Source organism: Alosa alosa, chromosome 10 (genome assembly GCF_017589495.1).
Source record: "Alosa alosa isolate M-15738 ecotype Scorff River chromosome 10, AALO_Geno_1.1, whole genome shotgun sequence".
NCBI classification, from domain to species: domain Eukaryota; kingdom Metazoa; phylum Chordata; class Actinopteri; order Clupeiformes; family Clupeidae; genus Alosa; species Alosa alosa.
In genome coordinates this window covers 26,774,207-26,787,296 of record NC_063198.1, presented here as the reverse complement: position 1 = coordinate 26,787,296, position 13,090 = coordinate 26,774,207, and the positions used below count along the sequence as shown (strand labels likewise).

Genomic DNA, 13,090 nt, shown 5'->3' with positions numbered 1-13,090 from the left:
GCTAAAGAGCAAAATGGTTTAGTCCGTCTGCAGGACGATAGGTAGGCTATGCACATTTTGATGGAGATATTTTCTTAAGTTGCTTGCGTTTTGTCTAGCGTTTTTGTCTATTTGCATGTGTTGTAATGTACTTATTACCACACAAATAGGAAGGCTGTGGTTCTTTGTCTACTTTCATTTGAATTTGTGCATGCGGTCACAGTCTCTGTTGTCACATAGTTGTAAGTTAGAGGAGTTAGAGGACTAGTGACAAGATATACAGTCTCTTTCTCTCTCTCACACACACACTCTCACACACACACACACACAAATAGGAAGGCTGTGGTTCTATAACCTTTCATTTTTGTGCATATTGTCACATAGTCTGTGCATGTAGTCACATAGCTCTTACAGCTAGTTTCCTGTCCCATCCTGTAATGGGTTTTCAGCTTTGGGTGTATATACATTTTTTGGCCTTCAGTAAATGTCATGCCTTTACATTTTGCAAAGCTGCTAGACTGTAGTTGCTCCGGAGCTACTGTATTGATGTTGTCTATGTGAAGAAATCAAACTCCCAATAGACTTGCTTAAAATTGTGTTAGGAACACAATTGTTGAATGCCAGTGTAGATTTTTATAGGCTGTGCAATAATCAATTGCCCCTTATTAATTATTTATCATAGAGCCCACATTTTCTAATCATATAATAAATATATATATATATATATATATATATATATATATATATATATAAATAAATGTACTATATAATGCATAATTTTGCAAAATTGTGGGCCCGCTTAGTAAATTGTGTCAAACGAATGCACTAAAATGAGTGCATAATATTGTATTGAATTAATGTAGCCTACTATCTGGTGCAAAACAATAATCATTTTGATGCAATAACACTTAATAAAGACATAACTGTTTGTATCCTATACTCAAACCAAACAACTCTGAAATGTATACAACTGAACTGGCAGATATTACAGAAAAATATCTTGTGAACATCACAAACAGCTCCAGAAGCACAAATAATAAATGGTGCTTGACTTAATTTGGAGTGTACTATGATGGGTAAGTTTAACAATTGGTTATGACTGTACTGTTCAACTGAGGAGTTAAAACCACATCCAATATTACTTCTTCCTATGTTTTACCTGCTCCTTGTCTCATTTTTCCCCATTCAAATCCTGTTGTGTCTACAAGTGAAATGATCCTCGAGACTCAAACCAGAGCAAACCAAGGATCAGCAACACACATATTTCAGTGTATCAAACCACATACACATGTGAATAAGGAGATGGCTAACAAGCTGGCTATTGTTGGTCTTCCCTCTGTAAACATTATTAAGTCTGCTTAGCACACTATTAAGTGGATGCACATTAAGACACACAGACATTCTGTGAATTCAATTCCCATTTTAATCACATACATTCACATATTTTCTGTCAGATGTACAGCAAGCACAACATGATCGAGGTCCACAGAGACCATTTCAAGATAGGCACTATTCTCCAAAATTACTTGGAGGAGAAAAACAGACACATCAATAATTAATTTCTAAACTTAGCTAAAATGAATGACTGTCAATCATTACATTAATTGCATATTTCAAGTAGCAGATGTTTTTCTTCTGTGTCAACATGATTTGTAAGAAATTATTTGCATGTCACCTATTAGTGTACATTTTCCCGTGTTGCAAACCTCAGGCATGCAGCGGATGAAGACTGATATGCATGAGTCCAGTGTGAAGTTAGTCAAAGCGAAATGGCATCAGCATCAGGCTGGCTGCTGTAACAGATCAGCGTCGGATGTAACAGAGAGAACTCAGCTTGCACAAGCTGCACTGGTCAGGGTCATGATGAACTACACTGCCAAATCACCAGATCAGATTTGGGTCCATTTCAGTGTCTGGTACTATATAGAAAATTAGTTCAACATCCAGGGGTGAATATACATTACTCACAAAAAGTCAGGGATATTCGACTTTCAGGTGAAATTTCAGGATGAACCTAAAATCCACTGTAACCTTTACTTAATGTGACCTTCTCTAAACTTTTGAATGCGCATGTCCAACAGTTCAATGCTTCAGTACTTTCTGTACTGAAACAAATTTCACCTGAAAGCCAGATATCCCTAACTTTTTGTGAGTAGTGTATTCTGCAGGACATCTGTAGAGTCAAGAACCAAACCAAAATGTAATAGCATGGGGTCATATGTTTGAAGCAGAAGACAATGAAACATTAAAAAATATAAAATCATGTCATCTCTACTTCCTTTTACCATGGCAGAAAGTTAAAGGTGCAGTTAATTTACAATTTTGTCATAAAAAATATCAATGAGCGTAGACCTATGAAGGACAATGACAAATAAGTATATACAATATAATAGTAATACACATTAAAAGAAAACAATACAAAAATATAGGGGAATATTGAGTAACCGTCTTGCCTTCAGATTCGCAAAACCACAGAAGGTTTAAAGAAAATTGTTACTTTTTGATAACAAATTACAAACTGCACCTTTAGATCAATGCCAGACCTTTAGATCATTTGCCATCCCTTCTAACAAGACCAGATAGAGAAGCATAGACCAACAACTTCAATGCATCTTGAAAGAAACAGACCTCAGAAGACAGCCATTCCTTCAGGCCATAAGAGGAGCAGCTACAGTATGCTACACCTAAAAGTCTCCCAGATGGTGAGTAGTTGGTGGGAGTCGTCACTTATACAGCAGACAGGCCGGAAGGATAGGGCTAAAGTCCCAAAGACATTCTGCTATTGGTTGCTGAGCTCGTCTCTCACCTCAGCAGAGTGTCTGACTAGAGCTTTGATTCGCCGTACCAGGGAGCGACCACCTCTGCTTCAGCACTCTGGTTTAAGACAACTGGACGGACGCTGCCAGACTTTCTGGTTCAACAGGTCATTAGGGGCAAAGATCGAGCTCGGGATTTGTTATTTAGTCTTGATTGGAGGGAAGGGAGGGAGGAAGAGAGGGGGATTGTGGGAAAAGGTTCATGAGTGAGGGAGAGGGATCGAGGCTGGCAGGGGTGTGTGGCAGGTCCATTTCAACCCATGTAGGGGTACTTCCATTCCGAGAGTGGGGCATGTGTCTCCTTGACAACCTGGGGAGAGGTCCATCGCAACACGTAGTGTGGTCCACCTGGCTTGTCATTGGTACCTAGACAGAAAAGAAAATACTTAGGGGTCAAGAGAAAAGACTAACCATAATATTCTGACAATAAAATGTTTGCCATTAGTCCTGTGCAATCTGTACATCTACAATGCGTCTATTGATGCACTTGTTTTGAATGTGTTAGCTCCTAGTGGGAGAGCAACCATAACTAAAATCAATTATCTTTAGTGACAATGTGCTAGGGAGATTTTTATGTGACAAAGATTTTTAAGGTTGATTTCTAGTTAAACATAACAACTATAACGTGTTGTGTAGCCTAGTGGCCTATGCCATTATGGCCATTTCTGCATCAGTATCAGCAGTCTGTCAGGTAGCTCACCTGATGCTCTAGCGCCACCAAATGGCTGTTGGGCAACAACGGAGCCTGTAGATTTATCGTTGACGTAGTAATTTCCTGCAGCGTTCCTCAGAGCCTTCCCTGCTTCTTCTACAACACTCCTGAAAATAATAATAAAGCAAGAGTTACACACAATGAGAAAGAAAAAGACACAGACAGTGACAATTTGGATTAAAACTCACACAAGGAGGATGTAATACGTTTGCTAGCACCCCCCGCCCGCTGGCACAGCTACAGATGATAAGGGTTGTGTTGGCGACTTACTTGTCCTTGGCAAAAACAGCTCCAGTCAGTGCATACGGTGATGTGTTGTCAATCAAGTTGAGCACCTTTTTGTAATCCTTATCAGGGTACACGTAAACAGAGAGAACCGGCCCAAAGATCTCCTGGAGAACAGAGAACAGCCAAACACAGCAGTTTAGAACCACAAGGGAACACGGTCTCAACACCCAAGTTCATATTAGAGGAAATCAGAACCACCAGAATTAACATCACAATTCAATGGGTGTGAATTTGGGATTCACTGAAAAGTCTTTGAATATAAAATTCTTGCCATGTGGGTTTGAGTGAAATGTGCCGTATTCAGGGCAAGCTGTTTGAGAGTTGATGCGTTAAACATGGTTTAGAGAAAGGATTGACTTGAGCAAACAAGGCAAATCCAGCACTCAGCCTGTTGATGGGGGCGATCCTGAGCTCTCAAGCATGTTATCAGAGCCATTTTACGGTCTCTGGGCACTAGCGATATGTGGTCCTAAAGACAGCGTGTACCAGTGTATCGTCTATGTGCACCGCAGATGCAACAGGACATGGGTCTCTTCATTTGATTGATCCATAAAGTTAACTATAAAATTCATTTTATTCATTTTAAAGTAATTATCACACATCAAAATCAACATCAAATTTGTAGGGATGAAATCCCTATTTTATACTCACAGAGAAAACAGGGTCATTACCATGATGGTTAAATGGTATTGTTACCCTCTGGTTATAGGTTTTATACATTTCAGGAATAAACTCTAGACTAAGAACTATATGATATTAAAAAGTCATGAGAAGACCCCTTACACTTTGACATATCAATTGTCCTCTAGCTTAAGTTACTGAACCAGGCCAATGGGTTCACTTCCAACAGGGTGTACTGTAGATACTGATGAATCAATATATCCACACACTGTGCTAAGTCCCTCTAGCATCTTCTAAACAAATACACGTAATTGTATGCTCCTTTACCTCACACATAATGGCATCTTTTGGGTCCTTGGTCTCAACGATGGTAGGCTCCACAAAGTAACCTTTGCTGTCATCACACTTTCCTCCAGCAATCACGGTCAGGTTAGGAGAGGACTTTGCATGATCCAGCCACTTCTTAATGCGTGCAAATGACTGAGAAAGAAAGATAACCACATATCAGAGATCACTGAGGCGGCAGTGCCTTTAGAGACACTTCTTTTTACTCGCTTGTATAACATATCCTACCTTGTCATCAATGACAGCAGAGAAGAAAGTCCCAAAGTCCTCAACAGGCTGCAAGGAAATAGGTCACATCAGAAGTGTGATGACAAATGGAGGTACTCCAGTACACTGTTGCGTTATCTCTGTCTAAATACTTTTAAAAACGTGTTTGACAGAGCACTGTCCTTTCTCTTGCATCATTTCATGACCACAGAGGATGTTGCTTTTTTCATTTTAAAAACAATAACAGTAAAAGAGTTAATGGGCTGCATGAGGGACAACCCAGAGGAAAGGAACATTCAAAATGTCTTCTTTCTCTGCCCCATTTCCTCTGTACACAACTGAGCTCAATCTAACATCAGTATATTGACCATTTACTGACATCTGATTTATTTCTGTGAGACAAAGACAAAGACCATTTCCTCGACGGGTAGGCCTACTCCTGTCATGACCACAGGTGTTTTCAGACCATATTTGGGCATGTTACGGGATGCATTTGGTAATGGGCCTAGTTCCGTTGATGTTTTGAGGTGCCCAGTGGAGCAGGTGGGTGGGGTGCGGGGAGCACTCCATACTCACGTCTCCCACTTTCATTTGCTTGTGGATGTCCAGCAGCTCCTTCTTGATCTGAGGCCAGAGGCTGTCCGGCACGTACATCCTGGAGCAGGCGGAGCACTTCTGCCCTCCGTACTCAAATGCAGAGCGGATCGTTCCCATGGCCACGCTGTGGGCATCCGCAGATGAGTGCACAAAGTGGAAGTTCTTACCGCCACACTCTGCAGAGGAATACAACACAATTTAGGAGTTGAGAGAGGGACTTTAGAGAATGAGTAAGTCGGTCAGTGACTGGACAATACAGTGCTGTTAAAGGCTTTTGGCAGGGCTCTGACTCAAGGCCAGGTCATGTTCACTTACCTCCACCTACTCGAGGAAAGTTCCTGTAGATGTCCAGATTCTGGGCCACCTGCTTCCACAAGCGCTTGAAGGTCCTGAAGTAAGAGCAAGAGACAGTGAATGGGTTTATTTCTTATACAAAGGCCCAAGATAGCACACACTGGCATAATTGGCTTGATCTCACAGTTACAAACATCAGTTAGTTTCTCATACCCAATTCTACTGATTGTGATCAGTGATACTATTAATCCATCCATCCCCTTTAATCAAAACAGCATTGTATAGACCCTTTCAACAATAAAAACAAAAACAATGCTTGAACGTTCTATTTGGGTCCCAATCTACTTCCTCTGCATTAAGATAACATATGGAATGTTAAAACGGAAGCCTTGTGGGGCCAACTATGATGCTGATAATGGAACTCTTGAAAGGGTCTATTTATTTATTCAAAAAAACAGCTTGAAGGAAACGGCAGAGGCTTACGGGACGCTGCCGGTGAAGTTGATGCCGGCCAGGTGCTCGGAGGCCGTGATGGTGTCTCCAAACACAGGTCCGTCAGCAGGCACAAACTGGACGATGTTGGGGGGTAGGCCGGACTCCCGCATGATCTTGTACACGGCGTAGCTGGCCGACATTGCCGTGTCGCTGGGTTTCCATAGCACCACATTACCCTGGCCAAAACACAAGGGACAAATCAGTGATGACAAACTACCGGTACTACAGATGGTGCCACTGGTGTTCAGTTCCGTCCCTGTCTGCCAGTCATCCCAGGACAAAAATCCCAATGATTTCAAATCCAACGATCACTGTAGGAGGTTCAAAACTAAAATTCACCAAAACTGTACACTGTCACTCACCATAAGGGCGGGAGTTCCTGCCAGATTTCCACCAATCGCAGTGAAGTTGAAGGGGGCGACAGCGGCAATGAACCCCTGCAGGTACGCATAACAGGCAGTGCAACATGAGACACACAAAACAGTTAGTATACCTTTAAAAGCACTGAAGACAGGTCCTAAGATGCCATCACAGTCTGCAAGAGAACATGCTCATCCTCACACACATTATATTACCGTGCCACGTTGAAATTGTTATTATTATTCCAGTGGGGGATGATGCGTATTTCAATGTACAGGTTGGCACACAGATTCATTTTGGGTACGTTCATTTCCTCCAGGGCTGTAGGGGGGGCTCTTACCTCCAGACCACGGTATAGCATAGTGTTGGTGCTGATATCTGTGTTCATAGGCTGCTGGTACTGTAGCTCGATGGCATGCTTGGCGTTGAAGCGGAAGAAGTCAATAAGTTCTGCAGCAGCGTCAATCTCAGCTTGAACCACTGTTTTACCCTAGGAGACATGCCAGCACAGAGATACACAGTTTTACCCTAGGAGACATGCCAGCACAGAGACAGACTATTTTACCCTAGGAGACATGCCAGCACAGAGACAGACTATTTGCCAGCACAGACACGTTCAGATCTTGAATGTTACAACACATGAGTTTTTAAACCTTACTGCAGTCACCCATGCTCATGTTTAGAAGTGTGGTAGAAATCAGTCCTTTTGATGGACCTGGCCACATATATACATGTACATATACATCAATACATAATCAATGCAATTAATACTAATATAATGTATCATATTTATGCTTACTTCAGGTCCCCAGGCTGCCTGAATAACATGGGACCCATGTTGCCTGAATAACATGGGACCCATGCTGTGAGAGACACAGAGAGCTTGAGAGGCACATGTGATTCCACACCTCCCCTGCCCTGAAACGAGGCCCAAGTTCTTGGAATACCAGTTGTTCCCAAACACTGGCACCAAAATAGTGTGTGCTAGCCCACGGGCCAGGACCTTAACAAGGGGCCCTAAGGTTAGGGAGGCCCATGAGAAGACAACCCACCCTGTAAGTTGTATGTTTTCCTATATGTTGACCTATGCTTAGTTGCATTAGGTGATTCACTGTGCCAAAAGTAGCTGGTTCATGTTACAAAGACTCAATACTTGTACTTCATATTAAACTAGCTGGTACTGGCTCTACTACACAAAGCTCACCCACAGAGCTGAGGTTAAAGGGGACAAGGCCCACTTTTTACCTGGCCTATCATGGTCTTGGCCAGCACCTCTGCCCTCCTGGGTCCACTGATGGCATCTGCGGCCTTGAAGAGGATCTGTGCACGGTCAGCCACCGGCTTCAGGTCCCAGTCTCTACGCGCCGCCACCGCCGCCGTGATGGCTTTGTTCAAGAGCTCCTGCGTAGACAATTCAGCATTTAAGGTCAGGGAAGTCAGTTCCAAAGGCATCTGGTCAAATAATAAACATTTCACAGACATAAACAGACACTAAACTAACCATAAACCAACATATTTGGAAAGGAGAAAAACAAAGGGATAGTGAGGTCACTTCATCTGACCAGTTCAGAATTTGTTTTCTAAAAGTATTGACGACCAGTGATGGGCAAAATGGAGTGAGCTAAGCTACAAGCTATTATGTAAGCTACTTTTAAAAGGAGAAATCTGGCAATTTTTCATAGATGTCCGATTCTTGAGGTCACAAGTAAAAAAGTAACAAGTTTAAAAAAAAAAAAAAAAAAAAAAACTCGAGTTGCTGCAGCCAACAGTTAGAGCTTCCAGGCAGCTACAGTGCTACACTCTGGGGGCATGTTTATGGGCCTCCATGTCCATGCCCCCAGAGTGTAGCGCTGTAGCTGTCTGGCTGCTTTATCAATTTCCTGACAGTACTCGGTGACCTCGAGCTCAACATTCTGTGATGACGACAAACGGATGGCTTTATTCAAGAGGTCCTCAAGTTTTTCACTACATCTCAGACGTAGTTCCAGAAAACACTGGATGAACTAATAAGAAGACAAAAATTGGCACACTTCTTTTAGAAAACTCTGCTATTCACACCAAATGAGTGGTTTCATGCCAAAATGCTTTTCATCAGACTTGCCAGTGTATCAGTTTGTGTGTTCTTTTCTGACAAATTGTTGTTGGGTTTTTTTCCTGACCACCTGCTTTTTAAAAAAAAAAAAAAAAAAAAAAAAAAAAAGTTTTATTTCATAATTGGAGGTCAGTGTCTTAAATAGCCAGTGTCTGAAAGGTTAGAAAGCTGCAGGTTAGGCCACTGCTTTTGACAAGAAGAGAAGATATTCCCCAAATAGCGTCTGGACCACAGACGGATCCCTTACCTTATCAGCATAGCAGAACTTGGCCACTTTATGTGAATGGTTGAAGGGCTGGCAAAAAAAGAAAGCATATCTTAGCAATGTACAGGAGATAAATTATCAGGTGTCCTTCATGCAAAAGCAAGGGAGAGAAGTTCCTAAGTTATCAAGGAAGATAACACACAGCTTATAATATGAATGAAAGACCACTGTAATACACATTTGCCACTGTTCATGTTTTAGCAGTTAGGCTCAGTTCAGAAGGTAATGTCCCTCACAGAAAGATAAGATAAGATAAGATAAGAGTAGGAGGTTATGGAGTTGGCTGCAGGGGGTTGATAATGTCCACTTCCATATGCTGCTGTTATGATTTTCTGACTGCTGGTCTACTCACAGACAGCTGGTATCTGATGTCCTTGGTCCACACATGTTCATCTCCAACCACACAAGGGATCTCCTCGGTCTTCCCCTTTAGATTTGCAAGGGCCTGCCAAGCCACAGAGACACAGAGGTCAATCAACACAGCACAAGCGGACTAAATGCTCACACAAGTCTTGAAAGATGTATGCACATTTGCAAAGTACAAGTATTGCACTATCTATCTATGTCTGTCTGTCTGTCTGTCTGTCTGTGTGTGTGTGTGTGCGTGTGTGTGTGTGTGTGTGTGTGCGTGCGTGTGTGTGTACCTTCTCCAGTTCCGCCCTTTCCTTGGAGCCTGCCTCGAAGCCCAGTATGGGCTCATTCTTCACCTCCACGGCAGCACAGGGGAAGGTCTTAAACCTGCGGGAGGAGAGGACAGGCTAGACTCTCAACTGAGATGGAACACGCTGTGTGACATTGGCCAACCGTCAGAGTGGTGCAGCAAGTAAACCTCTCCCAAAAGAGGCGTGCATGCACCCGACACTAGCAGCTGTTAGCAGAAGTTAGCCAGCTAGCAAACATGCTTGCCTTCCAGGCCCTTCCTTGCCTTCTGAGAGCATGTCTTCAGTGGTATTTACACCACTGCAAAGCACTGGAAAATCACTAAGTGTAATGTTGCGTATGATTTGGTCTGGTCTCTTTATCCCAGTCCAGACAGTAAAAGATACACCTGGCAGGACGCCAGAGGGGACAGTGCAGTAGCCTATCACACAGTCATGAGACAGCTTTAGTAGAATTGGACGCTTTACAAGTTTACAGGGTCAATTGTGCATGGATTTGGTCTTAGTATCCCTTACACTGGTTTGATCCTGCTATTTGCCACACACAGAAAAGAGAAATATAACCCTTAAATAGGCAAGTTACAAAATATACATAATGTTACACGAGTTTTGGCTCTAACCCTAGTGAGCAGATTGCTATGTGCTCTCTATACTGATAGGTGGTAGGTGCACCTCAAACTTAAGGGTCTCACAGAGACGAATGGAAAGTTACACAGCTGCAACTTTCTGCTGCTGTCCACTACGGTTCCATATTAACTTCTGCTGCACTGAAGGTCAGTGTCCCATATTCGCTTATCCCATGGTGCTCTCGACCAGTTCAGTCTTGCTGATTTCTGCAGGATTTGTAATGCCATGCCCAAATCTGATAGACACCTGACTTCTACACAATATACGATGTGTATCGTATATTGTGTAGAAGACTGTGAATATAACATTCAATTGTTTTCAATGATATCCCAGTTGGAGACATGGGCTTGAGACAGCATTGACCCTGCATGACTTCGCTTATGCAAACACACGTAACACCTGTAACAACGAAGAACGAGTAGGAGGCAACATTGTTTCTCGTAACTTCCGTGAAGTTGAACCGCGGGACATGCACGCTGCTGGGAGACGGCCACCACGATCTTTAGATTTAAGACAGCTGTCACGTACAGCTTGTCTGCATATTAAGTGAAGTGAACGTGAGTGGGGATACATTCCTCACGTAGACTAGCGCCTGTCGCGATTCTTACAAGTATTACGTAACAACAGTAAGTTCTTTTTCAAATATTCGCTCGGTATCTCCGGGTATCTCACATATGGAAATGCGCCCCGCGCGTGCTCAATCACCTCCAATGACACCACGTCTATCTCTTAATGGCCCTTAATGAAAGCAAATGTCACTTAATTAAGTCAAAGGTAGCCTTGTTTAGTAAGGTCGTGTGCTTGCCCATGTGAGATGGGAAGGATACATACCCCCTCCAAGACTGGCAAAGCCCGGATCTCAGTCGCAGCATGGTGACAAGTGAGTGATGGAGATCTCTGTGAGGAATTGGAAAGTCAATGAGAAATGAACTCAAATGTGTGGACCTATCAGCTATCTGTCAATCGCTGATAAAATACACAGCCCCAGTCTAGGGATATCAGAGTCGCTATCTACAGCGAACGCACGGATCAGAACGTACCAAGGTTGAATGAGGGGGCACACGTGACAGTGTATGCCAAACTTACTTACAAAAGGATAATCATTTAATACATTCATTCATTTATGTCAATGATAATGAAGTATCATGATTAAAATAAAATGTAAAGTGTAACATCTATTGAAAGACCGCGTTGACACAACAGTAGGCTACAATTATCCTAATGTGTTCCCCTCCGGGTAAAAAGTGGAACGTACAGGAGGCGAGTCAGTGAGTGGCCATTCAGAGGAAGATAAGTCCTACCTCCTCAGCCAATTAGATTCCAGCCTTCCCTGGCTCAAATGGTCTATTTATAAAGATCATGTGTAGACATTCATTTCAATTAATCTTTAACGTTATGGTCAAATGGAACTGTATGTGTGTTTCTGTACATTAAAACCCCCCCCTTGTCTATGACAGCCTCCACTAGAACATGTCCTAGTATTTTCTCTTTCTGACTTGCATGAGTGGAAGTTTAAAACTAGTAGGCTAATATCCAATAGAACATAAGTTGATACAGGTCTATCACAACATTAGATGATAATATATGTGTTACTATGGATTTATAACAAGTTATAATGCAGCGGTCATTTTTGACCGGGAACACAAAACTAGTAAATATGAAACTAACACAACAGTAGAGTTTTAAGAAAGCATAGAAAGAGTGGTGGAAAATAGCCTAATACATAATATTTCCGTTTAGCAGTCTTTCTATAGACCTACGCCTAATTGTTATAGCTTTTCATGAAAAAGAGGGGCAGTAGGCCTATGCGCTAAGTGCCATTGGTCATCGTTGATGAATTTAGACCTGATGAATATGCCGTAGATTAAACACCCATAAAGACTTTGACTAGTCAACATCTGTTTTTTTAACGCACATATGACTGGAGTGTAGGGGTCACTGCATGATGAGTGCCGCTCCAGCTCCACGCGCAGCTGCCTCCTCTGCGATGTTATGCAGGTCTGTGAGTGAATGAATCCTGCTTCGTTTCAAAGCTGAGGCCTTTCAAATAATGTTATTATTACGTAGCCTACATTGTTGACCTATTGAAGAAAGCCCAGAGGCCAGAGCCGTATAGAGAGTCTCATGGGTTCAGGTTTAGCCTACGCCTACTAGGCTTTAATGTTTTTGAGGACAGTTAAATAATTCACGATGGCATTCACTGACCTTAGCCTCTAGCCTACATAGCCTAGATGAAGAGTTCAAATATCTTTTAGCCTATAGTTTGGAGGAATGGATTTTAGCAATGGATAGCAGTGGATTTAAGATATCTCAGCAAAGTTTTAGATTCATTTTTTAAAATCCCAATTTGGCTAAGGTTCTGGGCTTGCAGTAGGCCTAGACAAGTGATGCACCATAGCCTATAGGTAGGCCTATTAACATTATTTTAAAGCTAACCTCAGTCCTGATGAAGCTTAATTCTACCCACTGTTCAGTGATTCAACAAATAGATCAATTTATGGGTGTGTATTGAACATTATATAGGCCTACCATCAGTTCTACTTGCAATAGCCTATATTTAAACACAACTGTAGGCTATCCTGTAACATTACAAGATAATATAGAAAAGTTATTCCCACTTGCTTTATTCACAGATAAATTGTGTGTGATGGTTCATTTCTTTACCAAATTTGCTGATTTTCTTTAAATAAATGCATTTCATATGTTCAAGAAATGTTCCTGCATTCAGCATTG

General features: G+C 42.1%; 1 protein-coding gene across 1 annotated transcript; it reads right to left on the bottom strand.

Annotated features, from left to right (window-relative positions):
- Positions 1-1,384: 1,384 nt before the first annotated feature.
- On the bottom strand, positions 1,385-12,361 carry aldh4a1 (aldehyde dehydrogenase 4 family, member A1). Its single transcript, XM_048255897.1, has 16 exons — positions 12,273-12,361; positions 11,189-11,254; positions 9,716-9,809; positions 9,424-9,516; positions 9,054-9,101; positions 7,960-8,115; positions 7,055-7,204; positions 6,717-6,791; positions 6,343-6,530; positions 5,881-5,954; positions 5,545-5,741; positions 4,990-5,037; positions 4,744-4,896; positions 3,778-3,899; positions 3,496-3,614; positions 1,385-3,161 (listed from the first exon to the last, which is right to left on the bottom strand). The coding sequence occupies exons 2-16, from the start codon at positions 11,227-11,229 to the stop codon at positions 3,049-3,051; spliced, it is 1,671 nt and encodes a 556-aa protein (XP_048111854.1). The 5' UTR covers positions 11,230-11,254; positions 12,273-12,361; the 3' UTR covers positions 1,385-3,048.
- Positions 12,362-13,090: the final 729 nt, after the last annotated feature.